General features: G+C 40.1%; 1 protein-coding gene across 4 annotated transcripts in view; it reads right to left on the bottom strand.

Annotated features, from left to right (window-relative positions):
• The window catches only part of LOC121381121, a 31,552-nt gene extending 11,822 nt beyond the window's left edge, over positions 1–19,730 (bottom strand). For 2 of the 4 annotated variants that reach the window (XM_041510244.1, XM_041510245.1), the window contains exon 1: positions 19,676–19,730. In XM_041510244.1, the coding sequence (XP_041366178.1) occupies positions 19,676–19,691 (16 nt within the window). In that variant the 5' untranslated portion in view covers positions 19,692–19,730. Of the gene's footprint in view, positions 1–615; positions 928–8,346; positions 9,406–19,675 lie in introns of those variants that run through there. The other 2 variants (XM_041510248.1, XM_041510247.1) reach the window with 2 other exon arrangements.
• Positions 19,731–19,989: the final 259 nt, after the last annotated feature.

The raw sequence follows: 19,989 nt of genomic DNA, 5'->3' as shown, positions 1-19,989 counted from the left end.
ACAATGTTGTGGTCCACATTATCTGCGGCGAATAACAGCATCATCTCGCTTATGGCTGTTTGACTACCTAAAATATCTGGAGCAACTGAAGACGCAGCGTTTTCTTCAAATCGATGTACTTCGGAATATGATGCGCGATAACCCATTGCAGAAAGACTGTCTATAAGGAATCTAGATCGAAAGTGGTGGTCCATTTGTGCTGCAAGTCCTAGCTGTAGCGGGGCTATAACTGTCCTTGGACGAACTGCCTGAATGATTGAGTGGCCTATATTTGCTTCTTTCCTCCGGGTGTCCTTTCTGACAAGAAGATTCTGAAGCATGTGACGCAAGCTCTGGGGAACATACTCATGAGTGGACACCAATTTCAGGTCTGTGGCTTTGGGATACTCACTCAAATATATCATATAAAAAAATTACCGTTGGATATGTTTTATTTACTGTGTACGAAGCCAAAACAAGGGTGCGAAAAGTGACTGTCGTCGACCTTAGGTAAAATCTGGAGAAATGTGAATCTGATTGGAATCTTTTGTCTTATTCTGGAGAAGAGATATTTGTAGATGACAGCACTACACTTATGGACTGCCTCACCTGGGGAACAGATGCTAATGCACTCACCTGCTTACTGTTTTACTGGCATGACTGGAGTTTCCTACACACAATTTAATAGCAATCTTTAATTTGCCACAAAACTTGAAATAATGAAAAGCTCCGTCATAATATCATTGATGACGTCATGACGTCACTTGGGTACATTGGGCAATACTATAGAATTATGAATTCATTGATATACTGGTTTGATCGTATCGTAATGTTTTTAACATACTCATATACCACTAAGGTTTCGAGCATGTCCACCTCGGGTTTGACCTCTGGAGGCCAGGGGCCCAATTCGGGGTAGAAATTATTTAGGTCAATTTTGAAATTAAGCCAATGGGGGTATGGGGACTTTACAACTATATTTTTGATGCGCCATTTCTAATAAAAGTTAATAAATACAATAAAGTAAATTTTTAATAAAATTTTGATCGCCGTTTTTTGACCGGGCGTTTCTAAATTAAAAGTTAAGCCATACAGAGTTCTCTAGGTTAGCCCTAAAATTTTGATGGAGGTTAATTTCCCAGGAGGTTGGGCCAAGGCCGCAGGAAGTTTAATTAGTGGGGGAACAGAGTGTTATAAGGGGCACCCATCGTATCGGGAACTTCAGTGTGGCCGGAACAGGGGAGGGCCCCGAGGGGGGAGGAGGCAGTCCCCCGGACATTCCTAGCTCCCTCTACGGCCAAAACCGCCTACGCCCTATGGCCCTAACCTACTTCCGGTGGCATATCACCTACCCCCCCCCCCCCCACCACCACCACCACCCGCCAACTCAGCTGTCGTGCCCTCCAGTCTCGGTTTCCCCTGAAGTTTGAGATCCAGCGGTTGGATCACTGGGAGAGTGATCCATTAAATCCGCTGGTAAACTGACAGAGGAAAGGAAAGTTTGCGTCTGGTGAGTCTGGCAGAGCGAAAACGTATCCAGATGATCCTGAAGTCCAAAGGCGCCTCTCCGTTGACCACGGGAAGCTGAAGGTTATGTCATTTTGTCATAGGACATTTTTTGGGGGGTTTGCCCATTTATTTCATATTTTGACCCTACTAATTTTTGAATCTGTTGTTTAGCAATAAATTTTGTGTTGTATCTTTTGAATCTGTTATTCATAAATAGAATGACTTTGTGACCTATAGGTCAGTTGGGAATCATGTCTCGGTGGGAACGGTACCTCGATGGATTTACTTTACTTGATATATGTCGATGAGGTCCATAGCTAAAGTAGGGTAGTGTGTAAGTGTGTCCCTGCATGTGTCCCTCCAGTCTAAAATGTGTTTCTCAAGCGTAAATATGTGTCCCCCTTAGTGTGTCCCTGGGCTGGCTCTGTGGGCTACTGGGTGAGAATTTTTAACATCAGATGAGAGGGCAAGTTCATTTATGTTTGGCATTTCTGTGTGACAGACAGACACAAATTCAAAAGTTAAAATAACACGAGAAAGTCACAGGAAGAAGGTATATAAATAAAATAATTTTGAAAACTCGTCATTTGAGGTAGAACCTTCAAAGCAGCAACATGTCAGACCAGTACAAATTGTATGTTCCGGACGTCGGCAAGTGGACCCGTTTCTACAAACTGCAATCACAAGGCAAACTTCAACCTCACTTTCTAGTTCAACGTGGTGGGAAGAGTCAGATCATGTACAGTGTGGATCGATGTTCAGAACTCTACGATCCCACGTGGAAACAAGAAAAAGAGGAACAGAACAAGCACCCGGCACCCATTATAGTCATGGACTCCCCCCACACAGCAGGAAACAACAAGAACAACACATTGGTACGAGTGGGAAAGACCCGAAGCAGCAGAAGCATTTCTAAAAAGACAATAAAAGGGGGCGTGACAGTTTCAATATCGCCAGTTCACGTCGAGCACTTCAACAGCCAACATTATGAATCAGAAGATCGTGTCCTGTATGTCCAAAGACTTTTTCAAAACCATCAAACATGCTACGTCACTGAAAGACCTTCCATTCAACTCAACTCCTGGCTCCTATGGCTCCTGTTCCGGCTCCTATGGCTCCTATAGCGCTGCTATGGCTCATATAGATCCTGCTCCGGCTCCTATAGCGCCTGCTTTCCTAAACCATCCCTTTACCATGATCGTGTCGGAACCCAGGTCGTGTGGAAAGACATATTTGGTGTACACGTTGTTGAGGGACAGTCAAATCCACCCGCCTCCCCAACGCATCATTTGGCTCTACAAACGATGCAACCCCGCTACGACATCATTGGGGAAACCGTTCGGGTGAAATTTGTTCACGGTATAACTGAGAATGTGGAAAAGGATCGTTATTTGGATCCCAAATCTCATCGTGTTGGACCCTCGTATCACCGACCTGGTCACCACAGAAACCTCTCGGTGATTGCCATCAACCAGAATCTCTATAACAGCAAGGACCTGACACAGAGAAGAAACTGCCATTATCTAGCACTGGTCAACAGCCCCATCGACAAGCAACATGTCCCGACCTTAGCACAGCAGATGTATCCTGGAAATACTCGTCATTTGATGCAACGGTTTGAGGAAGCTACCCACAGGCCCTACGGACATCTCTTGGTGGACTTGAAACCGACTACGCCCGAACATTGGCGCCTTCGACCTAATGGTTTAGAGACGGAACCGTCCGAATGGTATAAAAGCACGAGCATAACGCCGAATGTCTCAGAAGACGTGCAAACACCTTCGAAGAAAGAGCTCTACATCCAAATCATGCAAAGGTACGCATTCAAGAGAAAACTACCAGGCACACCCGCCTATGAAAGTGACGACGAAGATGATGAGGTAGAACCCTATCTGAAAAAAGTCAAGAGGATGCAGTCTTGCGATACGTGTAGTCTGGTCTTTAAAGACGGAAGCGACTTGCAGCGACATCTGCGATTTAAAACGTGCGAGGAGGGAAATGAAGAGCCATCGTCCGATCTGGAAAACGAAGGCGTACGTCATGGTGGAACGTGAATTGGACATCAAAAGTGACTATTTCGAAAGCAAGAGAAAACGCTACGAAGAAAATAAAAACATGTCCCAAGATGCCATCGAAAGAAACATGAAGACATTGCAATGGAAGTTATTTAAAGACACGTACTCTCGCTTTCTGACATATAGACCGACCGACCGAACATGGTACCGTACCTAGATAAGGACATTTATAATAGAGGTTAAAGATGGTTTTAGACGAGTTTTTGCCAAAACAATATGTTGGTAAGAGAACTGCTGTTTAACATTCGTCAGAGCACATTTCTAAATTATTTGTTTTTATTAAATATTACATAGTTTTCGGACACAAAGCCTGCAGGGGTTTCCTCTCTAAAACTGTCAAAATTATATTTGACATCCATTTGCCGATGATTAATAAATGAATGTGCTCTAGTGATGTCGCTAAACAAAACAAACTTTGATGGTCAGTGTGCATACCATAAAGGATTTCTTCTGCTGCTTAAGACGGCCACGCGTCGGTATTTCTTTTGCTGTTGTGTTACCTCTGTTCACCTGGGCCCATTCCACGAAGCTATCTTAGCACTACTATCGCCGTAAATACCTACCATCGCGACCTTAATTTTTGTCTACGATTGCCGTAAATTACTGTGAAAATTTACAATAGGTACGAGGCAGTTGTAAGCCACTAACGTAGATGTCAAATGCCAGTTAGATGATGTTTGATAATTTTCTAAGAAAGGTACTAACTTATTCTGTAAAAATAGATCTAATATATATCAAATTCCTTTTATGAAACTTGGCGTTCGATGAAAAACATTCTAGGCCATACGACCTTCACACGAAAATACGGGATAAACATGTCCCCGCGGGCGTACCCCAAGGCTCTGTCTTATGCATTCGGCAATTTTCACTTAGCATACAAACTGACAAATGTACTTCATGGATGTCCGATACCAATGAATACATCCAAGATGTTCCGAAAAGTCGGTAACCAATTTATTACTAATTCGCACTTCTTGGCAAAGGATATATCAATCATTAAAGGGGCACTTAAGACTACCGTAAGGTTGCTTTGTGGAACGGCTGTAAAGTTTACAGTGCCAGTTGTAAAACTCACCTTAAGTCACTACAATTAATCTTAGCTACAACTCTTTCGTGGAACGGGGCCCTGGTAGCTAAGTGTTTTCATAAACACTGTGTGGTTTTAATAAAATGCTTTTGGATGTGATCCGACAGTTGTAATATGGTTATCAATAAAGGTTTACAGATTGCATAGAAAGCTATTGGTCGTTGATCCTTTGTATGTACTCCTCTATTATTGAACAAATGAATGAATGGCTCAACGGCACTTAGAGAACACAAAGAAAAAGTCGACTTTGTCAAAGAAATACAAACCATACCGGAGTATGTTTTTTCATAATTTGCATATGATCACCATGCTTGGCACAGTATAACACACACACACACACACACACACACACACACACACAAGGTGGCCGTACCGTCTGCAAACATCTGTACCATTTTCTGCACGAGAATTTTTTTTTTTTTTTTTTATGGCAATTGCTTATTTTTTGTGTCAAGTCAACTGCACTGTGAAAAAATACCCACGTGTATGTCCACTGTGAACACAAAAACAACACAATAGACGTTATACAATGAAGCCAAAAAGCACTCTTTTTATTCGCTGAGGGAGGCATCCCATGGTCAGTCCAAGGACATCGGGACATCCAAGGCCTTTGTCTCCTACCAAGGTCACACACTTACACCAAGACCATTGTCTCCTACCAAGGTTGCACACCTGCAACAAGGCCATTGTCTCCTACCAAGGTCACACACTTACACCAATGCCATTGTCTCCTACCAAGGTTGCACACCTGCACCAAGGCCATTGTCTCATACCAATGTCACGTGATCACGGAACGTAGATCATGGCGCCATACTACTCTACACTTAACATTATTAATGGAATTTTTGTTTGTGTTATCTATTTGATTATTATAATAATAAAGAACAGAATGAGCAGAATAAACCCTCTAATGCTGATGAAAAAATAAAATTAGTAAAATCAGCCAATTCAATGAGTAGACATGATGACAGGAACTGCACTAACTTTAAAGTTTAAAGCTAATGGTTTCCTAGGATTTAGATCCAGTTCTAACTATGCAATATTACAACCCTTGTACTAGTATGTCAAAGGCTATGGTATGTAATATTCTGCATGTGACATAAATACATGACTGATATATAGAATACTAAATGAGCTTGCCTGTCATACCATTTTTATGAAATGAGTGAACAGTTTTGGTATCTGACGAGCGAAAGCGATTCAGATACCAACACTGTTCACGAGTTTCATAAAAATAGTACGACAGGCAAGCTCGTTTAGTATTTTATTTATTACAAACCAACTGCAAACAAGCCGCAACGCAGAAGTAAGCAGATGTCGAATCCTACTACACGTTATTTTTCTACGAATTGGGTCAGCGAGTGGACAACGTCACGCCAATATTACACTAGTTAGATACTGAGTGATTGTTGTGACATGAGCAATATCTTACACTGGTGTGTAATAAATACATGTATTCAATATATCACTATACCACCATCTTCCCACCCTCGGTGCTGTGTTCGTCATGGCTACTGTTTGTTTTAAGTTGTGCTTTTTTTTCACTTTGTTGTACTCAATTGATAGTGGATGTTTTTGTTTTGTTCGTGATGAGGTGTCTATTTGATTTCTGCGACTGTTTTAACTACTCTTAGGCCCATTTTCTATAGAGACACCCTGAAAGTTTACATACTGGTTATTTAAATTGATGATTTTCATTATTGCGCCAGTATGGGGTCATACCAAACTGAAGACAGTTTGGCAAGTGACCGGCCTCGGTAGCGTAGTGGTTAGGCCATCGGTCTACAGGCTGGTAGGTATTGGTTCGGATCCCAGTCTAGGCATGGGATGTTTAATCCAGATACCGACTCCAAACCCCGAGTGAGTGCTCCGCAAGGCTCAATGGATAGGTGTAAATCACTTGCACCGACCAGTGATTCATAACTGGTTCAACAAAGGCCATGGTTTGTGCTATCCTGCCTGTGGGAAGCGCAAATAAAAGATTCCTTTTTGCCTGTCGTAAAAGAGTAGCCTATGTGGCGACAGCGGATTTCCTCTAAAATCTGTGTAGAATGACCATATGTTTGACGTCCAATAGCCCATGATAAGAAAAAAATCAATGTGCTCTAGTGGCGTCGTTAAATAAAACAAACTTTACTTTTTACTTTGTTTGGCAAGTATTCATTATATGAACCCAATCGAAATTGAAAAGACTCTCAAAAGTTTTCATGAAAGTTCCTGTACCTATATTTATATAAGCGATACAAAGAATCAACACCAAACTGTATGTGTCTATGTATTGAGGGCTAGTTAGGAACAATTCAGTTTGCAACCTTTCCTGTACATCTACGCATGTTTACACGGATTACTAATATTGTGAGTAGGGTGATGCACAAATGCGAATATTTGCACCAGTCCTGGGGGTGCAGTTGACACTCTTGTCCCCTGACTCGTACTCTTATAACAGACGAGAGAGAGAGAGAGAGAGAGAGAGAGAGAGAGAGAGAGAGAGAGAGAGAGAGAGAGAGAGAGAGAGAGAGAGAGAGAGAGAGAGAGAGAGAGAGAGAGAGAGAGAGAGAGAGAGAGAGGTTATTTCTATATATGTATGTCAAGTAATATCACGCATTATGTCACCAATAAAATAATTTATTTCAACTCAACTTGCTGAAAAAAAGTGTAGTTACTCATCAAATTCAGCAAAACATTATACATCCATCACATTGTTATAATAATTATACTGATTGCTGTATGCGACTATTGTCATATGCCATAGACAGATTGCAGTCAGTAAAGTTTGTTTTATTTAACGACGCCACTAGAGCACATTGATTTTTTATCTTATCATCGGCTATTGGACGTCAAACATATGGTCATTCTGACACTGTTTTTTTTTAGAGGAAACCCGCTGTCGCCACATAGGCTACTCTTTTACGACAGGCAGCAAGGGATCTTTTATTTGCACTTCCCACAGGCAGGATAGCACAAGCCATGGCCTTTGTTGAACCAGTTATGGATCACTGGTCGGTGCAAGTGGTTTACACCTATCCATTGAGCCTTGCGGAGCACTCACTCAGGGTTTGGAGTCGGTATTTGGATTAAAAATCCCATGCCTCGACTGGGATCCGAACCCAGTACCTACTAGCCTGTAGACCGATCGCCTAACCACGACGCCACCGAGGCCGGTCTAGATTGCAGCCAGAGACACATCAAAACATTGTGGCTGGGAACACACGGCACCGAAAACACACTGTACCGAATACATGTAGTCAACTAACATTAATTAGGATAATATATGTCGAATACATACATGTAGCATATTATAATATTATTGTTTAAAAATAGCACCGGCGTAGCCGGAAGTGAGAGAGTGGGGGGTGGGGGTGGTAAGGGCCATGCCCCCAATAACACCTCTTTTCCCCGCCCCACCTTTTATATTTTCCCGTCACCCCATAACACGACTCGAAGGCAGTGTAGTTGCCCCCCACCCCCAATATAGGTAGCTCCCACAATACAGAATCCTGGCTACGCCAGTGAACAATGGCAGCCTGAGAAGTGTAAAATATGGACCACAATAGATATTTAGCCCACAGAAATATTTTATATATAAGAATATACATGTGTATATTCTTATAATATGACATAATAAACTTTTGTTATATTAAAAAAAAAAAATAATAATAATAATAATAAACCCACTAAAAACACAAAAACCTTTACCTTTTTATGCTGCAATTTGTAATGCTTTTCCTTATTACATCGTCACATTCATTATAGCTATAGATACATCTGTGTGTCGTGTCGAAAGGTCAGGAACCAGTGGAACCTAAATTCAGACCTGTTTTGTTTGACTGTTCCCCAACAAAGCCCGACATCGACGTACGAGGTTCAGTAGCCAAAGCACAAGTTATTACGCAATTTGTTCTTGAGGCCAATCGCTTGCAGTCGCTTGCGAACCGTTGTTTGCGCCTACCATTAACAAAAGTTAATCAGTGTGATAGGATATAAACCACTTAAACTGTACGCGAGCATTCAACCTCCTGAACGCGCACAGGATTAGCATTATCGAGGCTGCTGCAGTTATATCATTAGGTGATGTACAAAGTATAAATAGTTAAATCTGCTCAAGCAGTCACCCAAAAGATAAAGAGTAGTTGTGGCAGTGAGGGTGAGATCTGGGGGCGGTGAGAGTCGTGGGGGAGGGGTCCGAGGGCAGCAACCCCACCACGAATAGGGAACAGAGCATTTTTTTTCAGGCCAAAACTAGAACTTAGTTTCAGGGAAGGTCCTTCTAATATGTTGGATTCTTTGGGGGGGTGGGGGTGAGGGTATTTTGCTTTTTTTCCAGTGTTTGAAGTAGGTTAAGTGCCTGCTACTACGTATGCAACTGGATTATTTAAAATATTTGTACTTTTCTTTTTACTACACACTAAAATCAAAGTACCTTATAAAGTCATTTCAGATGAAATACATTGCGACCCCTCCCCGGCAAGATGCTATTCCAGATGCCTTTGCGGCATATATGTATTGAACAGTCAAGTGTTCTTAATTACACAATAATCCACCTTACATGGGTGTTCCACCCCATGTCTAATGTGTCAAAACCCGTGGTATATACTGCCTTGTTCTGGAGAAACTGCATATGAAAACATCCCTTGCTTGTAGGTTTGCCCCAGACTGACAACCGAGGCCCAGCGCAGTTCTCTGTAGACAGGATATGGCTCTTTGAGACAGGACGTTTGAAAATGAGGACAGGATTTCTTGTCAGATGTCAGACGGTGGATTTCGACACATTCCGTAATCATGCACTATTTATAATTTGCGTTATATATACACATATAGATATGCATATATGTATGTGTATATATATGTACATATGTATATGTATATGTATATGTATATGTATATGTATATGTATGTATATCTATCTATCTATCTATCTATCTATCTATCTATCTATCTATATATATAAAATTATGATCATAATAAAATAAAATAAAAATATTGATAAGACATAAAAAAAAAAAAAAAAAGTTAATGGTATTAAATGTTACGGATAAAGTGCCCTTTTTTTCAAAACACATTTGCGGACATTTAAATGCCATTTTAATTCATTTGTAGGTATTTTCGTACTTATATCCAATTAAGGTTGAAGCACGCCCTTCTGACACACACTGACTACTCTTTTCGATTAGCAGCAAGGGATATTTTATATGCACAAACCCACAGACAGGATAGTACATTCCACGACCTTTGTTACGCCAATTGTGGAGCACTGGCTGGAACGAGAAATAACCCAATAGGTCCACCGAACGCTTTACCACTGGGCTACGCACCTCCCCCCCCCCCCCCCCTGAAAAGACAGGGGAACCCGTTCTTAATAACAATGGGCTGATGCATCGACTTTTAAGTACTGGGTTCACATTCCGATAATGGCCCCCGCTCATATTAAGGTTTAATGCCTCGGCGTAGAGGTGTAGGACTACCAGGGTCGGATCCAGGATTTTGTAAGGGGAGGGGAGTGTCATAAAATTGTAAACAGTTAAAACGTTTGTTAAAGTTTGTTTTGTTTAACGACACCACTAGAGCACATTGATGTATTAATCATCGGCTATTGGATGTCAACCATTTGGTCATTTTGACAGTCTTAGAGAGGAAGCCCGCTAGTAGCAAGGGATCTTTTATATGCACCATCCCTGAGACAGGATAGCACATACCACGGTCTTTGATATACCAGTCGTGGTGCACTGGCTGGAACGAGAAATAGCCCAATGGGCCCACCGCTTTACCACTGGGCTATGACGTTGTCGAAGGCCAATGGCAATGAGTCGACCTCCAGAAGTAGACGAAATCTGTAGTTGATTCGGATGCTCCTTTGAAATGAAGATGCTCAAAGACGTATTGTCAAGACAGTGCTGTATATTGTGGGTGATGAAATTAAAAATGAAAAACAATCGTTAAAAAGGGCACTTAAAAACAAATAAAACCCCCACAAAACCCCCACAACACAACACCAAAACCCAAACAAACCTCAAACAAAACAAAAACAAAAAAAAAACGAAAAAGAAGAAGGAAAAAGAAAAAAGAAAGAAAGAACAAAAAAGCAACAAACGAAACCCAGTGCACCACAACTAGTACATCTGGGGCCTATTTCACTAAAAATCGTAAGTTTACGTCTGCTACTAGCAGTTATACCGGTCGTGCGTTTACACGTGTTTAACGTCTATTTCACGCAGAAAATTGCATCATTATGGAAGATGGAGCATTTTAAAGACAAAAGAAAATGAAATATATGTATTTCTAACTATATTTGTTGTACTATAATAATAATAATAAGAATTGTGGTTTAGTCGTAGATTTACGTTTACGTGCAAAACTAGGCTTACGATGTTTTGTGAAATCGGGCCCAGGTCTATAGGAAAATGCGCACAGACTTAAAAGACCGCTGTCTGGTTTTCGGTGGGACTAGCCTGTAATGGTTACATTTTCTCTTTCGTGATCAAGTGTCCAAATAGCTACACGTTAGACACCATATATCTGTAGTTTTTAATTGTGCCGAAGTGTCGTTCAACAAACATTCCTTTCCTTTCCTTGTCCAATAAGAAACGAATAGCCTATACAAAATAATATGTAGCCTGTGTGTTGCTTAGTAACGGCCTCACGCTCTGAAACTCCGTGTTCCATAGTTATCACTGGCGTACAATTAACCTACTTAGTCATATAGCATAAGTAATATATAAATGTCATATTACGCTATACATCCGTTTACAAATGCAGAATACGTTACTCGAGATGTTTGTTCCACTAGATGTTCCTTTACCATCGTGGTGGTGGGTGGGGTTGGGGGGGGGGGGGTGGGGGGTGGGGGGGGGGGGGGTGGGGGGGGGGGGGGGGGGGCTGGAATGGCTGGGGGCGGGATCAGACAGCCTGACAGAGAGGGAGATAAATAAGAGGTAATATATTGCAAGCGCCAAAAAGTCTCACGCATTCGTATTCGGAAATAACATGTACGGTATATATGATTATCTCGGCTTAATCCACATCTGTGACGTCACACTATTGGAACGAGATTATCTGTCATGCTGCGAACAATGCAATTAGAACGTTTTGTGCATTCAGGTTCATTACTGGAAGGTGGTTCCAGCAGGAAAAAAAGTTTGTTTTGTTTAACGACACCACTAGAGCACATTCATTTATTAATTATCGGCTATTGGAAGGAAAGGAAATGGTTTATTTAACAACGCACTCAACACATTTTATTTACGGTTATATGGCGTAGGACGTATGATTAAGGACCACATAGATATTGAGTGAGGAAACTCGCTGTCGCCACTTCATGGGCTACTCTTTTCGATTAGCAGCAAGGGATCTTTTATATGCACCATCACACAGACAGGGTACTACATACCACGCCCTTTGGTATACCTAGTCGTGGTGCACTGGCTGGATATCAGCTATTGGATGTCAAACATTTGGTTATTTTGACATTATAGTCTTAGAGAGGAAACTCGCTACATTTTTTTTCCATCAGTAGCAACGGATCTTTCATATGCAACATCCCACAGACAGGATAGCACATACCACATCCTTTGATATACCAGTCGTGGTGCACTGGCTGGAACGAGAAAGTGGTTCCACGAGGAATGCGCTTATGCAGAGCGATCATACTGCACTTACTTGTGTTTACTTTCAAACTTCTCTGTTCGTCTAATGTATAATGGCGAACTGTGCACGCAACTTTAATTCCAGTCCGCCATTACTAGATATTCAAATGACGTAAGAATATGTGGCGCGGTGAATGGAAATGACGTCAAACTCGAATGACATCATTTTGGATGTCATTACATCAAAACAAACTAGGGCTTAACGTTTTTTTGTTTTCTGAACGCTGGACAGCTTTCAGTGTCAAATTGCTATTGAAATGTTTTTATTCGATGACTGAATGCATACGTCAATTATGGAGTGTCACAAAAGTACGTTTGCTTAAATGTCAATAAACCTAGTGCCGTGACCTCGATTAATTTACATCTAATTTGCAAAGTTATCAAATTCTTAAAGTATGTGATCTTAAAAATATCACATACTTTGATTGCACTGAAAATGTAAGATATTAAATGATCCAAACATTAATTACCAGTGGCCATGACACGTTAAAGCTGTAGCTTAATCGGACGCTACACCGACCTCTCTCACTAACAACTAACCATGAAATCATTGGGAAGGTGTAAGATCACTTCACCGACTTCTCTCACTAACAACTAACCATTAAATAATTGGGAAGGTGTATGGTCACTACACCGACTTCTCTCTCACTAACAACTAACCATTAAATCATTGGGAAGGTGTATGGTCACTACACCGACTTCTCTCTCACTAACAACTAACCATTAAATCATTGGGAAGGTGTATGGTCACTACACCGACTTCTCTCACTAACCACTAACCATTAAATAATTGGGAAGGTGTATGGTCACTACACCGACTTCTCTCACTAACAACTAACCATTAAATCATTGGGAAGGTGTATGGTCACTACACCGACTTCTCTCACTAACCACTAACCATTAAATAATTGGGAAGGTGTAAGGTCACTACACCGACTTCTCTCTCACTAACAACTAACCATTAAATCATTGGGAAGGTGTATGGTCACTACACCGACTTCTCTCACTAACCACTAACCATTAAATAATTGGGAAGGTGTATGGTCACTACACCGACTTCTCTCACTAACAACTAACCATTAAATCATTGGGAAGGTGTAAGGTCACTACACCGACATCTCTCTCACTAACAACTAACCATTAAATCATTGAGAAGGTGTATGGCTACTACACCGACTTCTCTCACTAACAACTAACCATTAAATCATTGGGAAGGTGTAAGGTCACTACACCGACATCTCTCTCACTAACAACTAACCATTAAATCATTGAGAAGGTGTATGGCTACTACACCGACTTCTCTCACTAACAACTAACCATTAAATCATTGGGAAGGTGTAAGGTCACTACACCGACATCTCTCTCACTAACAACTAACCATTAAATCATTGAGAAGGTGTATGGCTACTACACCGACTTCTCTCACTAACCACTAACCATTAAATCATTGGGAAGGTGTAAGATCACTACACAGACTTCTCTCTCACTAACAACTAACCATTAAATCATTGGGCAGGTGTAAGTTCACTACGCCGACTTCTCTCACTAACAACTAACCATTAAATCATTGGGAAGGTGTAAGATCACTACACCGACTTCTCTCTCACTAACAACTAACCATTAAATCATTGGGCAGGTGTAAGTTCACTACGCCGACTTCTCTCACTAACAACTAACCATTAAATCATTGGGCAGGTGTAAGTTCACTACGCCGACCTCTCTCACTAACAACTAACCATTAAATCATTGGGAAGGTGTAAGATCACTACACAGACTTCTCTCTCACTAACAACTAACCATTAAATCATTGGGCAGGTGTAAGTTCACTACGCCGACTTCTCTCACTAACAACTAACCATTAAATCATTGGGAATGTGTAAGATCACTACACAGACTTCTCTCTCACTAACAACTAACCATTAAATCATTGGGCAGGTGTAAGTTCACTACGCCGACTTCTCTCACTAACAACTAACCATTAAATCATTGGGCAGGTGTAAGTTCACTACGCCGACTTCTCTCACTAACAACTAACCATTAAATCATTGGGCAGGTGTAAGTTCACTACGCCGACTTCTCTCACTAACAACTAACCATTAAATCATTGGGAAGGTGTAAGTTCACTACGCCGACTTCTCTCTCACTAACAACTAACCATTAAATCATTGGGCAGGTGTAAGTTCACTACGCCGACTTCTCTCACTAACAACTAACCATTAAATCATTGGGAAGGTGTAAGATCACTACACCGACTTCTCTCTCACTAACAACTAAACATAAAATCATTGGGAAGGTGTATGGTCACTACACCGACTTCTCTCACTAACCACTAACCATTAAATAATTGGGAAGGTGTAAGGTCACTACACCGACTTCTCTCTCACTAACAACTAACCATTAAATCATTGGGAAGGTGTATGGTCACTACACCGACTTCTCTCACTAACCACTAACCATTAAATAATTGGGAAGGTGTATGGTCACTACACCGACTTCTCTCTCACTAACCACTAACCATTAAATCATTGGGAAGGTGTAAGGTCACTACACCGACATCTCTCTCACTAACAACTAACCATTAAATCATTGGGAAGGTGTAAGGTCACTACACCGACATCTCTCTCACTAACAACTAACCATTAAATCATTGAGAAGGTGTATGGCTACTACACCGACTTCTCTCACTAACCACTAACCATTAAATAATTGGGAAGGTGTATTGTCACTACACCGACTTCTCTCTCACTAACCACTAACCATTAAATCATTGGGAAGGTGTATGGTCACTACGCCGACTTCTCTCTCACTAACAACTAACCATTAAATCATTGGGAAGGTATATGGTCACTACACCGACTTCTCTCACTAACAACTAACCATGAAATCATTGGGAACGTGTAAGGTCACTACATCGACTTGTCTCACTAACAACTAACCATGAAGTCATTGGGAAGGTGTAAGGTCACTACATCGACTTATCTCACTAACAACTAACCATTAAATCATTGGGAAGGTGTAAGGTCGCTACGCCGACTTCTCTCACTAACAACTAACCATGAAATCATTGGGAAGGTGTAAGGTCACTTCACCGACTTCTCTCTCACTAACAACTAACCATTAAATCATTAAGAAGGTGTATGGCTACTACACCGACTTCTCTCACTAACCATTAAATCATTGGGAAGGTGTATGGTCACTACACCGACTTCTCTCTCACTAACCACTAACCATTAAATCATTGGGAAGGTGTAAGTTCACTACGCCGACTTCTCTCTCACTAACAACTAACCATTAAATCATTGGGAAGGTGTATGGTCACTACACCGACTTCTCTCACTAACCACTAACCATTAAATAATTGGGAAGGTGTATGGTCACTACACCGACTTCTCTCTCACTAACCACTAACCATTAAATCATTGAGAAGGTGTATGGCTACTACACCGACTTTTCTCACTAACCACTAACCATTAAATCATTGGGAAGGTGTATGGTCACTACACCGACTTCTCTCACTAACCACTAACCATTAAATAATTGGGAAGGTGTATGGTCACTACACCGACTTCTCTCTCACTAACCACTAACCATTAAATCATTGGGAAGGTGTAAGGTCACTACACCGACATCTCTCTCACTAACAACTAACCATTAAATCATTGGGAAGGTGTAAGGTCACTACACCGACATCTCTCTCACTAACAACTAACCATTAAATCATTGAGAAGGTGTATGGCTACTACACCGACTTCTCTCACTAACCACTAACCATTAAATAATTGGGAAGGTGTATTGTCACTACACCGACTTCTCTCTCACTAACCACTAACCATTAAATCATTGGGAAGGTGTATGGTCACTACGCCGACTTCTCTCTCACTAACAACTAACCATTAAATCATTGGGAAGGTATATGGTCACTACACCGACTTCTCTCACTAACAACTAACCATGAAATCATTGGGAACGTGTAAGGTCACTACATCGACTTATCTCACTAACAACTAACCATGAAATCATTGGGAAGGTGTAAGGTCACTACATCGACTTATCTCACTAACAACTAACCATTAAATCATTGGGAAGGTGTAAGGTCGCTACGCCGACTTCTCTCACTAACAACTAACCATTAAATCATTGGGCAGGTGTAAGGTCACTACGCCGACTTCTCTCACTAACAACTAACCATTAAATCATTGGGCAGGTGTAAGGTCACTTCACCGACTTCTCTCTCACTAACAACTAACCATTAAATCATTAAGAAGGTGTATGGCTACTACACCGACTTCTCTCACTAACCACTAACCATTAAATCATTGGGAAGGTGTATGGTCACTACACCGACTTCTCTCTCACTAACCATTAAATCATTGGGAAGGTGTATGGCTACTACACCGACTTCTCTCACTAACAACTAACCATTAAATCATTGGGAAGGTGTATGGCTACTACACCGACTTCTGTCACTAACAACTAACCATTAAATCATTAGGAAGGTATATGGTCACCACACCGACTTCCCTCACTAACAACTAACCATTAAATCATTGGGAAGGTGTAAGGCCACTACGTCCGACTTCTCTCACTAACAACTAACCATTAAATCATTGGGAAGGTGTATGGTCACTACACCGACTTCTCTCAATAACAACTAACCATTAAATCATTGGGAAGGTGTAAGTTCACTACACCGACTTCGATCTCCGGGTATTTGTATTTTCATTATTTATTGACGAGATATAGGTAAGCGTGCGTAATATACCAGCACATGGTTGTTTTATATATATACACAACACAATTAATTAAGGGTCAGTAAAACTTTTGTTAATTGTTTACTAGTGTCGTATTAAATTAGAAAGCTTTGATCACAGATAATTTCGAAACGTTGTTTCAGTAAAATGCAACCCATCTTGTTCACGGGAAATGTTTCATGCATGTATACAAACTACCGAAATGTGCTTTATAGGATTCACTACAGGTTGATTACTAACGATGTTTGTCATTTTGTTCGCTCTACATTGTAATTAGTTTGAAGAACATGCCACAATGTCGACACCTGACAATGCAAGAAGCTGTATTTTCTTTTACCGTATTGGGGTCAAAACTGGATGCCATTCCTGCTGGACATTCAATCCGGTAAACTACAAATTCTTCCGGCCCGAACCTGTGGGACCAATCTAATTAAAATTAGCTCCACTATTACATGTGGATCTAACACCAGCCAGTTGGAGCTCATGTGCACCAATCAAAACCTCACTTACAGAATCCTGCCAGTGATTTAAAACTAACAACACTGCGTAGTCCCCAATGTCCAGGTAACATTTCGTCTGTAAATAATAATTTAAATATTGACCAATCACACTTCGCCTTTTATAACGATATTTGGGAGCATACAAATTCTAAAAATATCGGGCGAGTCTATTTTAGTGGCCGCAGTACAGCGAACCATACCAATACGTACAGGGTGGGTTATCAGTGTTCAATTTTACATTAAAAATTAGTTATTTATTTCTAAAAAAACAACAACAAAAAAACAATTAGTGTTCAGTTTTACATTACAAATTATTTATTTTATAAAATAAAACATGTTTTAAGGCATTCGTAATTCACACGAAACATTACGTATACCCTCAGGATAATTCGGAATGTTTTCAAATTATTTTTAAATCACTGGCAGGATTCTGCAAGTAAGGTTTTGATTGGTGGACATGAGCTCCAACTGGCTGGTGTTAGATCCACATGTAATAGTGGAGCTGATTTTAATTAAATTGCTGTGGGACCAAACATGATTGTGATATTTTTATATCACACTTGTTTTATCTGATGTACATTATTATGACGAATGTGCCATCTTGTCATTATTTATTTATTTAATTATATTTTTACAATGTACCTCATATGTAGTTGAATTACGGCCAGAGTGTAAATAAAATTCAGTTCAGTTCAGTTCAGTTCAGACAGCGTGACCCTTGTCTTGTCTTGTCTTGTAGACGTTGTTCCAATAACGCGTGTTTTAACTGGTTCAATATTAAGATTAAAGGAGTTACGTAACGTATGTCTTTAATTTTAAGTCGGATTAATTAGCGTCCCTGGTTCGGTAACTACCTGACGCCACAGAGAGGCCCAATTAAGGTTGATGACTGGAGACGACAACGAGACATAATAACAGTTAATTCTTAATCTGACGTTGCCACAGTGAGCCAGTTACAAGTTTATTTATTGCCTTAAAGAGACAGACCCTAGTTTCAACCTGTGGAAATTAACACTAAGTTTAATTAATCTACAAACCTGTAACACATTTGGATAAAGTTACAATTGAGTGAAACATGAGTCCGTGACTTTGAAATGGTCAAATACCCTCTAAAAATAGATTAAAACTCGACTCCATAACTGTTATTTCTCAAACGCACGTGCGTTTTTAAAAATATGAGAAATGCATTTTGTGATATTAAAAACACCAGGATGACCAAAACACTTCGAATGTACGGAAATTGATAATCTAAACCATAAAATCTAAGTAAAGTATGATTTCAGTTATCCAAAACGGCTATAATAGAACAAAACATGCCTTAGTGTCCCTTTAAATTTTACAACTCATCAACGTACAAAATAATTGCAAGTATATATACAATTATTGTCCGAACCAAATTGTTAACAACTACAAAAAATTACACTCCTACGTTTAATTGCCGTTAGATTTCCTCCAAAGTTTGTCCAGACACAAATCGCAAAAAACCCACTACAAATATACAGATTCCACACACGAGACTGCAACGATGTCGCCAATATTGTCTTTGCTGAGATTGCATAGGGAAAAATACATGCAGTTTTCTGCCGTCTGCCATGTTGCTTGTTTATGGAATACTCTTCAAGAGGGGTCAAAGCCTCCAAAGTATGTGACACAATTACTATGAAATCGATGATCTCTAGTGGTATCATTAAAATAATAATAATAATAAAAAATAATAATAAGACGTCATCACGTTTGCTTTTATATCATAACATGTTATGACGTTGTTAGATTAAGTCCTATCCTTTCACCCCTCTTGAAGAATATTCCATAAAAAGTCAAAATGGCAGTTGATACAAAATTACATGCTTTTTTCCCTATGCGCTCTCAGCGAAGTCGATACAGGTGACATGGTTATCATCTGGTATGTGGAATCTGTGTCATTGTAATGGTTTTTTCAAGATTTGTGTCTGGACAAACTTTGGAGGAAATCTAACGGCAATTAAAGGTAGGAGAGTAATTTTTCGTAGTTGTTAACAATTTGGTTCGGACAATAGTTACGGTATGGTAACGGAAACTTTCGCCTACGTCTCGGTTAAACACACAATACAAATATAACTATACAATATAAAACTAGATTAAATCAAATTATTACCCCAGCGGTCACTCATAACGGAAAATATTTTCAATATTTTCTCAGTGAGAAATATTCTGCATTGGTTTAACAAACAATACTATTAGACAATTTGACGCTTACAAACCAATGACTTTGTCGGTACTAAATATGACGTCATTACGATTTGACAAACCCAAAATGACGTCATGTAGTTTAAAGAGTTTGCGTTTACGGGTCTCTGTTTTTGGTGTTAAATTAATAACAAAATGTCATTTTAATGCAATTCATTATAGAGTTTGAAGCAGAATAAAGAGAACTTGTGTGTTTTTTTAATTATCTATGAATGTGATTAA

The sequence above is a fragment of the Gigantopelta aegis genome, chromosome 9, assembly GCF_016097555.1.
Source record: "Gigantopelta aegis isolate Gae_Host chromosome 9, Gae_host_genome, whole genome shotgun sequence".
NCBI classification, from domain to species: domain Eukaryota; kingdom Metazoa; phylum Mollusca; class Gastropoda; order Neomphalida; family Peltospiridae; genus Gigantopelta; species Gigantopelta aegis.
This window is presented reverse-complemented; position numbering and strand designations above follow the sequence as displayed.